Genomic DNA, 14,574 nt, shown 5'->3' with positions numbered 1-14,574 from the left:
CTTAGTTACATACAACATGGGAACTGAACCAATTAGAATTGTTTCTAAATAGAAAGATGTTCAAAGATTTCCCATGAAAGCCAAACTGCTTTGTGTCACCTATTAAAACCCATTCACATCAATTAACGTTAATGGAAGCAAAGGATACATTTGTGTAAAGGTTGGTTCATTATCTAGAAATGGACCAAAAGCAGATCCACTGAAAGAAAAAAGGAATTTACTGAAGAGGTAGTGGAAGTGGCATCTGCTAATATTACAGTATTTTTCCTTCCTGTGAAAGATATTGGAGTCATTCTGGTGAAACACAGAAAGCTCTGTGTGACTTTTTAATCATGTGATTGTAGCATAATGATAGTATCAAATAACATGCCTGACAAATCTAATTGCCTTCTATGATGAGATAACTGGCTCTGTGGATTAGGGAAAGCAGTGGACGTGTTGTTTCTTGACTTTAGCAAAGCTTTTAATGATCTCCCACAGTATTCTTGCCAGCAAGTTAAAGTAGTATGGGCTGGATGAATGGACTATAAGGTGGATAGAAAGCTGGCTAGATTGTCGCGCTCAACAGGTAGTGATCAATGGCTTCATGTTTAGTTGGCAGCTGGTATTAAGTGTAGTGCCCCAAGGGTCAGTCCTCGGGACGGTTTTGTTCAATATCTTCATAAATGATCTGGAGGATGGTGTGAATTCCACCCTCAGCAAGTTTGCAGATGACACTAAACTGGGAGGAGAGGTAGATATGCTGGAGGGTGGGGATCGGATACAGAGGGACCTACACAAATTAGAGGATTGGGCCAAAAGAAATCTGATGAGGTTCAACAAAGACAAGTGCAGAGTCCTGCACTTAGGACGGAAGAATCCCATGCAACGCTACAGACTAGGGACCGAATGGCTAGGCAGCAGTTCTGCAGAAAAGGACTTAAGGGTTACAGTGGACAAGAAGCTGGATATGAGTCAACAGTGTGCTGTTGTTGTCAAGAAGGCCAATGGCATTTTGGGATGTATAAGTAGGGGCATTGCCAGCAGATCGAGGGACGTGATCATTCCCCTCTATTTGACATTGGTGAGGCCTCATCTGGAGTACTGTGTCCAGTTTTGGGCCCCACACTACAAGAAGGATGTGGAAAAATTGGAAAAAGTGTCCAGCAGAGGGCAACAAAAATGATTAGGGCGCTGGAACACATGATTATAAGGAGAGGCTGAGGGAACTGGGATTGTTTAGTCTACAGAAGAGAAGAACGAGGGGGGATTTGATAGCTGCTTTCAACTACCTGAAAAGGGATTCCAACGAGGATGGATCTAGACTGTTCTCAGTGGTACCAGATGACAGAGCGAGGAGTAATGGTCTCAAGTTGCAGTGGGGAAGGTTTAGGTTGGATATTAGGAAAAACTTTTTCACTAGGAGGGTGGTGAAACACTGGAATGTGTTACCTAGGGAGGTGGTGGAATCTTCTTCCTCTGAGGTTTTTAAGGTGAGGCTTGACAAAGCCCTGGTTGGGATGATTTAGTTGGGGATTGGTCCTGCTTTGAGCAGGGGTTGGACTAGATGACCTCCTGAGGTCCCTTCCAACCCTGATATTCTATTATTCTATATTGTGCTAGCAATTTTAAATTGCATCACAAAAATGCCTTTGATCTTTGTAATACAACACAAGTGTAAAGATGTATAAGTGCATGTTTCTAATAAAATTTTGATTAGAGCTAAATATGTTTTTAACCTTTGGAAAAATAGAATATTAATAGCACCAGGAAGTGAAAGAAAAATTAATATACTAAGAATTCCATATAATTTCAGTACAAGAAATCCGTTAATACCTTTCTGATTTATTTCCTGTTAGAACCCTACACTCCTGTCTTGAAGAAAAGAATGGAGCAGACTTTTCTATGGAAAATAATCTTGCCTTTATAAAACGGGCACAGATCTTCCTCACTGTGGCAGTGGTGTAAATGAGGACAATCTGTGCCATATTTTGTAGAGCTGTAATATGATAGGATATTATCTCTTGCCTATGCTTTATTTATCTCTCATGCTAATCTCCACAGAAGCACAGAAAAAGCACGTTAAAATAATTAGAATATTGTGATACAGACTACAGCCAAAAAAAAGTTTGAAATGGAAAACTTAATGCTGCACTGATGACCAAGACAGAAATAGAAAATAAAGTACCATATGTTCTCCAATACATACTCTATCTGACAAAATAATATTGCTTTTGATGTCCATTTTTCTTAGCTATGGACAATACATGGCATAACTTAACAATATTTTTTGTTGGTGTCACAATCTAAGTATTGTCATATAGTTTTTGAAAATGAGCTGAAACTTTTTCCCTTAACCTTTCAATCATTAAAATAAAAAAAAAGTCAGTTTGGTTCAGTTTTCACATGCCTGGCTTCAGACAGAAGTTAAGGTACCAAAATACCAAAAGAAAAGCCACCTTGAAATATTCCAGCCCAGTTTCAAATCCAAAAAGGCTGAAGATATAGGTAAATAACAAAACTTAAAGCAAACTTTAGGATGTTCCTATGATTTGTACTGCACCTGACAACCATGTGTGATAATTTAAAATAAGTGAACTCCACATCTAGGGCCAGTGACTACAGTAGGCATAACTGAGTGGAGAATTTTGCCCTTATTTTGCTAAGAGTGTGAGAAAAATCTATCACACGGTTTGCCACACATTGCTGTCACCACTGGTCTGACTCCCTGTCCTTCAATTGCTTGCTCCACTTTCTCTCTCTTACTGGACTCGCGGTGTTCCCTCTTTGTGACTTGGCTCTCTGGCCAGATTACTATAGTTCTCCCCTTTCTGGGTATCAAATTCTATTGGACAACTATCTCAGGTAGTCTGCTGCTCCAGCGCCCTGTCTGTGCCACTTCCCTAGTGGCTGGTGGAGGAACCTGGGCCTGCCTCCTACTCTGGGTTCCAGCCCAGGTACCCTACAAGCAGTGGCAGAGGTCTGCACTGTCCCAAAGCTTCCTGCTGTTTCCCTGGGTTGTTTCCTACTTCACATCAAGCAGGCTGCTTCTGCACCCTCCTCTGGGAATGCCATTTCCTCAGGACCAGGATCCCAGAGCCTCCATTCTCTCCCAATTTCCTCTTTTCCTTTTCTAAGACCAAAGAGTGGCTGCAGAGTGTCACATTGTAGCCCCCTTCTTTCTTTTTAATGGCAAAGCAGACTTGTCCGAATGACCTATAACTGCTACCAGCTATAATACCTGAATACTTAGCAATTTACAGTCTCTTGCTGTGTCCCGTGACTTTCAGATAACGTAACAGCACTTCTAATAATACTCTATTTCGTGATGTTTTTACTAAATAACAATGTTTGTTGCCTAAAGACATTTGAATTCCTTAGAAAACTTTTCACTTTCTTTATCAAATCTGTTCCATACCCATAAAAGGTGATCTGTTGTTTCTTCCACCTTACAGGATAAACATAGTCCATCTTTCTGTCTGTCTATTCAAAACATATTTTTGTTTAAGCCACAATGGCCTGTTAGTATTCTAAACAAACTCATTTCATTAATTCTATCTAGGCCCTGAAGTATGTAATTATCCTAAATTTCAGGGCACAATTCAAAAAGTAGTCTGCCTCTTTTTTATTAATCCAAATGTTTTGCCATTCCTCTTTTAAATTTTTCTGACCTGGGTTTTGAATTCCTGTTTACTGAGGGGTATTTTTAGTCATCCTTCAATTTCTTAAAGTATTTTTAACTCTGTCTGCCATTTTGTTCTCTGTTATCTTGGATCCCAGCATATATTGGGCTAATGCAACATGTATCCCCATGAGTACCAATTCTGTTATTGGAAATATAATTTCATTGATTAAGCACTTCTACATACTGAGACACTTTTTTTTAATCATCATAAGGCCTGAGATTGAATAATAAAAAAAAAAAAAGAGGGTTGCTGCTGCTGGGGGTACATCCCAGAATCAATTTAATGCTAGCATTATTGTTACCAGTTCAGCTGTCATGGCAACTACATAGTCAGTCAGATATTCTGTTAAATATACTCATTCTGAGTTTTGATATACAATATGTTATCCCTACTCGTCCTGTTCCCTCCCCCTCCAACCAATTTTTGGACTAATCTGTGTATATTTGACAAAACAGACTACATTAGTCATTTATATATTGGTATACTTTGGTATATATTTTCTTATACCTGCTGTCTTTTTTTTACCTTATCTTATATTTCAAAATAAAAAAATCTAAATCCACATTTGGACATGACACTTTTCATCCATAACAAATTTTCCCTTGACTGAAAGTTTTGACTTTGTTCAGCTTTTCCTTGTCTTTAAACTCCTCCATCCACACTTTAATTGCAGTGTAACTGGCATTTCACTAGAATTTCATGTCGTTGCTGTCATAAATGCACTGCCTGCAATTCATAGTGCATGGGATTGTATTGAATCTTACTCTTTAAGTTCTGATTTTGATGCTGACCCAAAAACTTGACTGCTATAGTCAATAACTGGTTAAGACTCTGTATACCGTAAGTGTTTTTTTTAATTTCTTCCCCCCCAGCCCCACTTGGTCCCAGAAAGACTTTTAAGCAGGTTAATTCTTCCCATACATTTATTTTTAACATTGTTTATATGATATTTCCAAGTAATTTAGTATCAAATATTACCGCTAAGAATGTGAGCCTTTTTAAATGTATCTATTTGTCCTCCATACAGATGCAGTTTACATTCTTTTCTAAAGAACAATCCTTTGGTTGTAGGACTGGAGAACTTGAATCCCTTTGCATTTCCCCAGTCAGAGGTCTCTCGTAATACTGTTGAATCTCTTTTTTGCTACCTCATTATTCCTGCACCTAAACCACACAACCTAATCATCTGTGAATAGAGTGACATCTACCCAGGCACTTACTTATTCTGGGGGAACGTTTATCATAATATTAAAGAAAGTCAGGCTAATAACACTTCTCCACTCTGAGTTACTAGAGAGAATTTTTTCTTGGGTATCTGGCTTGTGAATCTTGCCCACATGCTCAGGGTTCAGCTGATCACCATATTTGGGGTCAGGAAGGAGTTTTCCTCCAGGGCAGATTGGAAGAGGCCCTGGGGTTTTTTTGTTTTCCTCTGCAGCATGGGGCATGGGTCGCTTGCTGGAGGATTCTCTGCACCTAGAAGTCTTTAAACCATGATCTGAGGACTTCAGTAGCTCAGACATAGATGAGAGGTTTATTGCAAGAGTGGGTGGGTGAGATTCTGTGGCCTGCATTGTGCAGGAGGTCAGACTAGATGATCATAATGGTCCCTTCTGACCTTAAAGTCTGAGTCTATGGAAAGTTATGTTGAATATATATTAAACTCTGACCTGTATGGGTCCTTTTACTCAAATTCTCTGATCCACCTTTACATTCTTCCTTTTATCCCTGGTGCACCTACTTTGTACAAGCTTTCCCTCCATAGCATGTCATATGCCTCTTTGATATCTAGAGAGACAGCTATCATGAAACCTTTGTGCATCATACGTTTTTGTATTTCAGTTTCTAATTTAACAATGTGTTCAATGGTGCATCATCTTTTCCTAAATCCACTCTGTACCTTACCTATAATGCCATAGCAAACCAATCTTTCATTTGCCATTTTCATCATCTTTTCACCACAATTTTATCAAGCCCAAACATAAGGGGAATTGGCATACAGGCATCCACTTTTATGGATAGTTTGCCTTGTTTTCATATTGGAATTACTACTGCATAGTTCTACCTTGCTAGGAGTGCAGTATCACTCCTCTCTCCCATATAGTGTTATATAATTCCAAGAAGACCCTCAGACAGTACCTTAGATTGTACCCAAAAATGAAGTGGAAGCTAATGCAGATGACCTACTTCACAGGTGTAACAGAAAGGTGTTTGCAGCAGCTTTCAAAACAACTAGGATCATAAATGGAAGGCTACATCTTAGGATTTCTACCCACCCAAGCTGTACAAGGCCCTTTGAATACTATGTGGATAATTTTGTTTGCACAGTGATGCATGTCAGGATAACTTCTGTGAAGCCAGTGCCATTACACTAATTTAACAGTATAACTAGGAGCAGAATCAGACTTCCCCCTTCCCTGTTGGCAGAGATACCCTATTTTATTTTATAGGCGGAAGTTCAGAAATCCATAGGTAACTTGTAATTTTCAATTTCCTGAACTATCTAAGGCCTAGTAGCAGGTGTCATGTCCAGAGATCCATGGATTTTGAATGGTTGGATATTATCTTGCTGCCATTCCCAGAATTATTACTTTTGAAGGCATTTGTAGTTCTAATTGTTCCAAAACTATCATACCCAAAGTTAGGCAAACCAGGTGACTTGATATTTAATATGTGACCATCCCTGTTAGAACAGTGGGAAAAAACGGCACTTTTTCAGAATGGAATAATGTACTTATTTTTTTTTCTAATAGCATGATTGTGAAACTCTAAATGAAATAATTGTGAAATCAGTGACCTTAGAGATATTATTTTCCTCCTTCAAAAGCTATGAAGATATGGTATACCTTTAGTTTGTTCTCCAGTCAGTGCTCAGAAGAATTTCAGCACTGAGTTAAAAATGGCTTTACAGGTACAGGTTAAAGGATTTGAGAATATATGGGAGAAACGGGACTGATAAGACTCTCTTCTGTGGTAGCTTAAATTGCTTCAACCATCCTTTTTTTTGCGGGGGCGGGGAGGGGCTAAAAGGAAAAAGAGAAAAGAAATGGACTGCTGCCAATACAAAACTTCATCACTACAAATACTGAGAAGAGAAGAAAAAGCTGACTTTTGACAGGAGGGAAGAAAATAGTGTACACACACATTTTGTGACTGTGCTACAGTATATACCAAACTGAAACATGTACTGTTTGCAATGCATATTTTTAAAGAATAAGTTTCAGTGAAGTGTATGTTTGATATGTTATCTCTGTAAGGTTCATGTAATATTCATGTAAAAGCTACACTGCAGTTCTCTCAGATCTTTGTCAAACTCATAAAGTACTTCATGCGTGCATCTAACACATTTGCTAAAGATAAACTTTATGCAAACGTATTTTATTTTTGTAATGATCTTTAGTTTTGAACCTATTTTTATATTTAAAGGGGGCACTTAGTTAAATTATTACACTATGTATAACCTTGCCAATTTTGAAAGTGACCTCTATGGCAACTTTTGCTGCCTCCTTTGAGATTTAAACTGATAAATAGTGTGAGAGCCAGGATTTTTTTCTACTGGGGTAGTAAAGTACAAGCCTCAGGCAATTGCATCAACTTCTTAGCTGTGTAGAAATGAAGCAGCATGTATCAATGCCTGCTTTGTTGCTATTCACATTGTTTTTGCATGTGCTACAATATTTAAATTAGACTTAGAAATTTTAATACTTTGAAAGTAGTCATGGTGTGTCCTCTCAATCTCTTTCTGAAGTTCAATTTCTGATTGGCTTAACTAAGTGATATGTAGCACCCTGGCTTATGATAGGTGATAATGAGCCCCCTTCACTTTGCAAGAATAACCCCACTTAAATGAGAGAGACAATTTTCTTAAAGCCATCACTTTTCACGTCTTTTCATCTTCCCTTCCTCCACCTCACCCCCACTCCGTTCTATCTCCCCACATACACAGGTACAAAAAGCTGGCTTCCTCATGTAGATGATTGTCGAGTTTCCTTCCCCACTCTGAACTCTAGATGTGGGGACCTGCATGAAAGACCCCCTAAGCTTATTCTTACCAGTTTAAGTTAAAAGCTGTCACCACTAAAGTCTTACACAAAGAACAGGGGAATTGCCCCCTTGGAAACATCTCCCCCCTCCCTCCAAAATATCCCCCCAAGCCCTACACCCCCTTTCCTGGCAAAGGTCTGATAAAAATCCTCACCAATTTGCATAGGTGAACACAGACCCAAACCCTTGGATCTTAAGAACAATGAAAAAAGCAATCAGGTTCTTAAAAGAAGAGTTTTGATTAAAGAAAAAGTAAAAGAATCACCTCTGTAAAATCAGGATGGTAAATACCTTACAGAGTAATCAGATTCAAAACACAGAGAATCCCTCTAGGCTAAACCTTAAGTTACAAAAAGACACAAAAACGGGAATATACACTCCATTCAGCACTTCTGATTTTATCAGCCATTTAAACAAAACAGAATCTAATGCATAGCTATCTCGATGGCTTACTAACTCTTTACAGGAGTTCTGACCTGCATTCCTGCTCTGGTCCTGGCAAAGGCAACACACAGACCGAGAGGACCCTTTATTCCCCCCCCCCAGCTTTGAAAGTAACTTGTCTCCTCATTGATCATTTTGGTCAGGTGCCAGCGAGGTTGTCTTAGCTTCTTAACCCTTTACAGGTGAAAGGGATTTTCCTCTGGCCAGGAGGGATTTAAAGGTGGTTAGCCTTCCCTTTATATTTATGACAATGATGAATCTCCCAATATCCATAAATCTGTCAGAAAATCCCCCAGTGGGCACAGGGCCATTTTCATAGAAGAGCCTCTGCACAGGAACCACCTCCTGTGGTCCCCAATACCCATCTGATCCTTCTACTATCCAGGCAATGCTATTCCTGCTCCCAGAGATTCTCCAGCCCCAGCTGTCTCCACCAGGATAATAGCTTGCTGCTGTCCAAATTAACACTTCATAACTATATTCTATCCCTAGTAAAACAAAGTACAATTATTTCTCTCTCACATAAGGAAGAATTTATCCAACTGATGGAGATATACCTGTTTATATCTGAGGTAAATCTGGCTCTTACTGGAGAAAAAACGAGTCAGAAATATGCTGCATCATGGGTTTATAAAGCCTGAATCATGCTAGACAAATTTGATTGCTTTTTAATAGAATTATAAAATGTATGAGATGGACTATATTTGGGTTGTAGTAATGCATTGGGTGCTATGCCTCTCAGACGCTTAATCTAAATCAACCCGATTGTCTTGAATGTGAGCACTACTGCATAAAAGGAAAACTGTCTGAAGGGCAACAAAGGTAATAGTGATCAATGGCAGTGTATTGAGTTGGGTGAGGCATCTAGTGATCATCTTTATTAATAATTTAAACAAAGCATGAAGCATCACATTAACACAATGCCTCAATAATGCTGAGGGTCACATCTTGGAGGCCCTTCCTATGAATACATCTTGACTCCTAATGACTTGGGTGGGGGTTGGGAGCACTTAGCGCTGCACAGCAAGCATTTAGGTCATTACAGTATTAAACTGTAAACTGTGAGAAGTTTGCAGCACCAAAGGGTCCTATGATTAGAATGATGGACAGAAAGTGACAAAATGAAATCCTGAAGGAAATCTAAGGTTGTGGGTGGATAGAAAAAAAGGACATGAATTTGCAATATGACAACACAATCCAGTTCTTGCTGCTTGCGCCCACTTGTGACTATCTGCTTCTGTCCACTGAGAATGAGCTGACTTATCAATGTTCTATACATGTGTCATGAAGCACAGGTAAATCACGCCGTTCCATGTGCCTGCTGTGATAAACTTGTCTTGTCAACCACAGTGCCCATTAAATCAATCTCTTTCATTCTTCACTGGAGAGAAGTCTTGGAGAATACTACGATCTATTCAAGAATGCAAAACGACTTGAAGCTGTCACATTAATTGACCAGAAATAAGGATGTGGCTATAGTCAGATATCATTAATGAACATTAAATCAGAGGGATGATAGAAATCCCAACTAAAACCATCCAAACTTCTGTCCTTTGTGGCCTTTTATTTTCTCTTTGATTTAAAGAGAATCATTAATGTGCTCTTATTTAGAGTATTCTACGCTATTAGCTTGTATAATTCTACATGTGTTTCTTTGTCCCTGTAAAATAGAGATAAGTGGAATGTCAAAAGGACTTCACCTTCTGTAAGGAGTCAAAAAGAGGGATATATTAGAATTCTGTGTAATAGCTCAAGTCAGTTTCAAAATATCTCACTTTCTGTGAAATACAGTGGTAGTATGGTATATGAGACACAGTGTTTCCCAGTGGACTGTCACTGTCCTATCATGCTTAAGGTTTCAGAGTAGCAGCCATGTTAGTCTGTATTCGCAAAAAAGAAAAGGAGTATTTGTGGCACCTTAGAGACTAACACATTTATTTGAGCATAAGCTTTCATGAGCTACAGCTCACTTCAGCTGTAGCTCACGAAAGCTTATGCTCAAATAAATGTGTTAGAGTCTAAGGTGCCACAAGTACTCCTTTTCTATCATGCTTCAGTTTCCGCAGCTGTAAAATGGGGATAGTGATACTTACCCCCTTTCTAAAGCTTGTTAATCTACTGATAAAAAGTGCTATGTAAGATTGAGGTGGCATAGTTTATTACCTTATTGTAAAATTTGCACAGAAATGGCATAGCCCAAACACTAGAAATAATGGTTTGGGATAAATATTCTGCAGCAAGATATGTCAATATTTTATGTAATCTGTTTTCCTCCACTTCTCTTTAGTACATTTGCACATTTCAAATAGATAAAATGTGTACTTTTATCATTTTAAAAAGCTGATAGATTCTCTATTACTATGGTAACTTCTCAAAGTATCCACTCAAGATTGAAGGGTTCATTATATTAGTTAATAATGTAAAAACACATGCGTACATGGATGTCTTTCTGATATGGGAAAGATGTGTTTATATTTCAAAAGGGGGTCTCTAGCTTCATCTTCTTCCTCAAAACTGTCTAACAAAGTACGGAATGGGGAGCCTAAACTGTCAGTGTGTGTAACCAACTCTGCAGGAATTTGTGTGACAATAAGCTTCGTTGGTGTTATGAAAAAAAAATTACTGCATTACTGGAAGTTATTGTATAGTACCAGGACCGTTGTTTCCTGTTCAGTTATTTTATATTCAGGGCATGGCTATTGGCGAAGGACCATATAATCGGAAGAACTTTTATTCTCCAGACTGATTGCAATTATTTTATTTAATAAGACTGTGCATAATTCCAGCCATGGAATAGTAATCCTTGATTTGTAAGGATCTGCATTTCCTCAGACTTGAGCATGTTGGATTTCTTTGTATGGAATATTTCCCCCCAATTGTCTTTTAATTAATTCAATTATAAGTTAATTATTAAATATTTGGCAGCATTTTCAACATGCAAAGAATTATATAAATGCTATTTTTATAAATCAAACGAAAATCAGACACAATCTGTCATTTATTTTCTAAAAGCTATTAATCATTTTTAAAACATGGTTTTAAAATGACCAGTTTTTATATAATATATATATATATATATATAACACAATGAAAGATGGAAAAAACAAGGTCAGTTCTCCACATTTTACATGGCTTAAATCAAGATGACCATGCATATAACAGCAACATCTGCATACTAGTGGCCAAGTTTTCCCAAGGACAGGTAAGAGGTTTGCCTGCGAAAAGGTAGATTCTCTTGTGCTCTCACTTGCATTTATAGGTGGGCATTTATGTCCATAGTTAACCATTTTGAGTGTGTAAATGCTGTCTTTTAGGGGGACAGTTGTCCCTCACTCCCCCCCCACCCGAACACACCTGAGATATTCTTTACTATAGGGATGAGAGCTCAGCCTGCATCAGTCAATCTGCTTCCTATGACTTCCAAGCTGCTTAAGAGGATATTGCTGGTTAATCTGACTACATCGTTCAGGAAAATACCTTAATGGAGTAATTACTTACTTATTTGTATTGTGAAAGGGCAGGGCACTGTTGTGCTTGTCACTGCACAAATGCATCATTAATCAGACATAGAACTTATTTTCATGTATCTCTGCATTCAATAGTTTTGTTTGGTTAGGATATAGCAAATGCAAACGAGTGCTGAATACAAGTGGTAGAATGATGGTCACTTAACATACTTCTGTGTAGCTAAACAATACAATCTCTGTCACATATTAATGTGCCATTTGTGGATTTGAGATCTCTCAGGACAGCATGGCCAAAATGTCAGGAAAAAAGACGATTTTGGGCACTGTAATTTCCCACAAAAGACACAATTTCTGCGAAGAGGGAGAACAGTAACAGAATTCAGAAATAACTGTTCATGTTGTAGAACTGCATGAGGTTCCAAAAGCTCACTGCAGGCTCATCTGGCTTTGCTGCATTCCCCTGATGCACCATTGCCCTTTCATCAGTCAACTTTGTATGCACATAAGGGGATGAGGGAAGGATTAAACTATTGGCATATGGCCATAGGTGAGGTGCCTGATAGCCTGGGAAATTTGGCATTTTCTGGGCGAGAAACTGACGGGCAGGCTGTGCTTTTTATGACCTTTTTACTCTCCAATCATTAATAACCATGGTAACATAAGCCTCTTTGATAGTGGTGTGTAATGAGGAAAACGACACAAATATTGCCTCAAATTAATATAGTTCCCAAGCTGTGGAGAATCGTGCTGAACTGGACCAACCATATTGAACCAGGAAGCTACTACTAGGAAACACTGATTGGGGGAGCGGTCAGAGTTCCTATTTTTTAGCGATGTGTGCTGTCATTTTATTTCCCAAATGACACACTTTTCAAAAGTGAGTTGAATTGTATTGGGTTTTGTGTGTGTGTGTGTGTGTGTGTGTGTGTGTGTGTGTGTTGGGAAAGTCTGACTAATTCCCCAGAGGCCAGTATTGTGGGCCGAGCTCCCACTCGCTGCAATTAATGGATCTGTAATTATTGTAATGGTGTTCAAATGTCTCCCATTCTGCTCCACAGGGAGCAACAGAAATGTGGGTTTAAATCTGAAAGCTTCCCTCTATAATACATTATTGAACTTTAAAAATTCAGAACCCTTTTTTACATGAGCAAGTAAGTATGGAAACAACTTGAGCTCCCTTTCCTTATGACCAAAGCTGCCTTATTCACTTTGCAGAAAAAGCTGTTCTCATTACATAAAACTTCTCTGTTTAAATTCTACACTTCTGCCATACTTTAGATGCTGAACATTTATTATGTGCATGTATTGTAGTCTGTATCACTTGCAAGGTAAGGACATTTAGTACCTTTTATTTCTGGCACACGCTATTTGAGAGGAGAGAGTGAGGGGCTTCATTCTCTACCACCTGATGACTTTAACCCAGAGGGAGGAAATAGCAGATTAAAATCTGCAAGCACCTCTATCAACCACTGATTTATTTAAATCAAGATCAGAAAGCCCATAAACACAAAGAAAAAAAAACAAAATCTGAAGCCTTTTAAGAGTTTCTCTTGGCAATTAATGTTTTGTAAAGATGACATAAACATTTCAGAATGTATAAACCTATTTCTGCTCTTCTCGTTTTACTACTAGCATCAAGCTAGGATTGTATGAATATCAAATTAGAACAATAAGGTTTAATTCCTACTTTGTAGAGGACAGCTTTTCTAGGCAGGATGCATCAGGTTGATTGTTACCTTAAATAAGTGGTACCTACTTTTCTACAATGAACTTTGTACAGATCCCCTTCTGGTAGGCAATACAACTTATAACTAGAGTAGATTTGTTATGTATTATTTTTCTTCACTCTTCCAGGCAAAATCTACAAGTCAGCTATGCACTCTTATATCCTTAGAGTTAAGTGTCATCCACTGTGTTTTCTCTTCCCATTTGCCACTTAAACTGCTAGTAATAACAAATCCTTCAGGACATCAATAGAGTCACTATGTTGAATAATCACAGCCTATCAGGCAATAGGCTTGCAACAGCAGCTCCACTGCCTGTGACATCACTCCTGAAGCTCAAACCGCAAGCTAAGCTCCCTTCATTAGTCAGTCTGTTGGTCTGTCTCCTTTTCCAGATCTACAGACCTTTGCACACTCGGAACATACTGCTCTGAGAAGAAGAGCTGTGGAAATCAGAAGTACAGGGAAAGAAAGAAAAGAGGATACAGAGAAAGAAACAAAGAAAAAAACAAAAGACAATCTACAATATGAAATTCATCTCAGCTTGTTACTTGCTGCTTCTTTTCCCTGTTCTAGTTTTCAGCACAAGGTGAGTACAGAAAGCTATTTTACTTGGAGTTCTCTTATTTTGTCTGCTGTTTGTCTTTAAGATTCATTCTTCTGTCTCAAATCATAGAGATTCCAGCTTCTTCTATGGTTGTAAGTTCAGAGTGTCTTTTCTTCAAATTACCGGTATTCCATTTCCCCTCACCTCCACCCCAGATACTTTGAGAGATTCTGAATCTTTACTTGGTTACTCCAGCTTATTTATGCCCTTGCCTTTTTCCCAGGAAAGCTGATTGCTCTACAATAACCTAATGCTTTTGTGACGAAACAAAATGTTTCACGACAATAAGCTTGATATGCAGTGCAATTATAACAAGGGAACTGTGTACCAGTGCAAATCAGGGAGCCAAAGAACAGAAATTGAGATCATAATAAACATTTTCCCCATTAGAGTGCAAAAATAAAATAAACATTGGAACAGTCTTACTGCAGTGAGGATTTTACATCTGAACATAGCCTATTTTAAGGTTTATTGTTTTTCATCTTAAACACAGGAAAGATGCTGCAGTGGCAGCAGGATGCCTGAAAACATGTTAAAAAGTTATTGCTATCTAGAAACATTACTCTCCTGTAATGTACAATAGACCATGGGGAAAATAGGAACATTGTCTATTACAGGTTAAA

The 14,574-nt window shown here is 38.4% G+C and overlaps 1 protein-coding gene across 5 annotated transcripts in view; it reads left to right on the top strand.

Moving 5' to 3' along the window:
• The first annotated feature begins 13,575 nt into the window (after positions 1-13,575).
• The window catches only part of LUZP2 (leucine zipper protein 2), a 341,273-nt gene continuing 340,274 nt past the window's right edge, over positions 13,576-14,574 (top strand). The window contains exon 1 of one of the 5 annotated variants that reach the window (XM_038406161.2): positions 13,576-13,933. In XM_038406161.2, the coding sequence (XP_038262089.1) occupies positions 13,872-13,933 (62 nt within the window). In that variant the 5' untranslated portion in view covers positions 13,576-13,871. The remainder of the gene's footprint in view (positions 13,934-14,574) is intronic. The other 4 variants (XM_043516670.1, XM_043516672.1, XM_038406160.2 and 1 more) reach the window with 4 other exon arrangements.

Source organism: Dermochelys coriacea, chromosome 6 (assembly GCF_009764565.3).
Source record: "Dermochelys coriacea isolate rDerCor1 chromosome 6, rDerCor1.pri.v4, whole genome shotgun sequence".
Taxonomy (NCBI): Eukaryota; Metazoa; Chordata; order Testudines; family Dermochelyidae; genus Dermochelys; species Dermochelys coriacea.
Note: the sequence above shows the minus strand (reverse complement) of the source record. Positions and strands in the feature narration are given on the sequence as shown.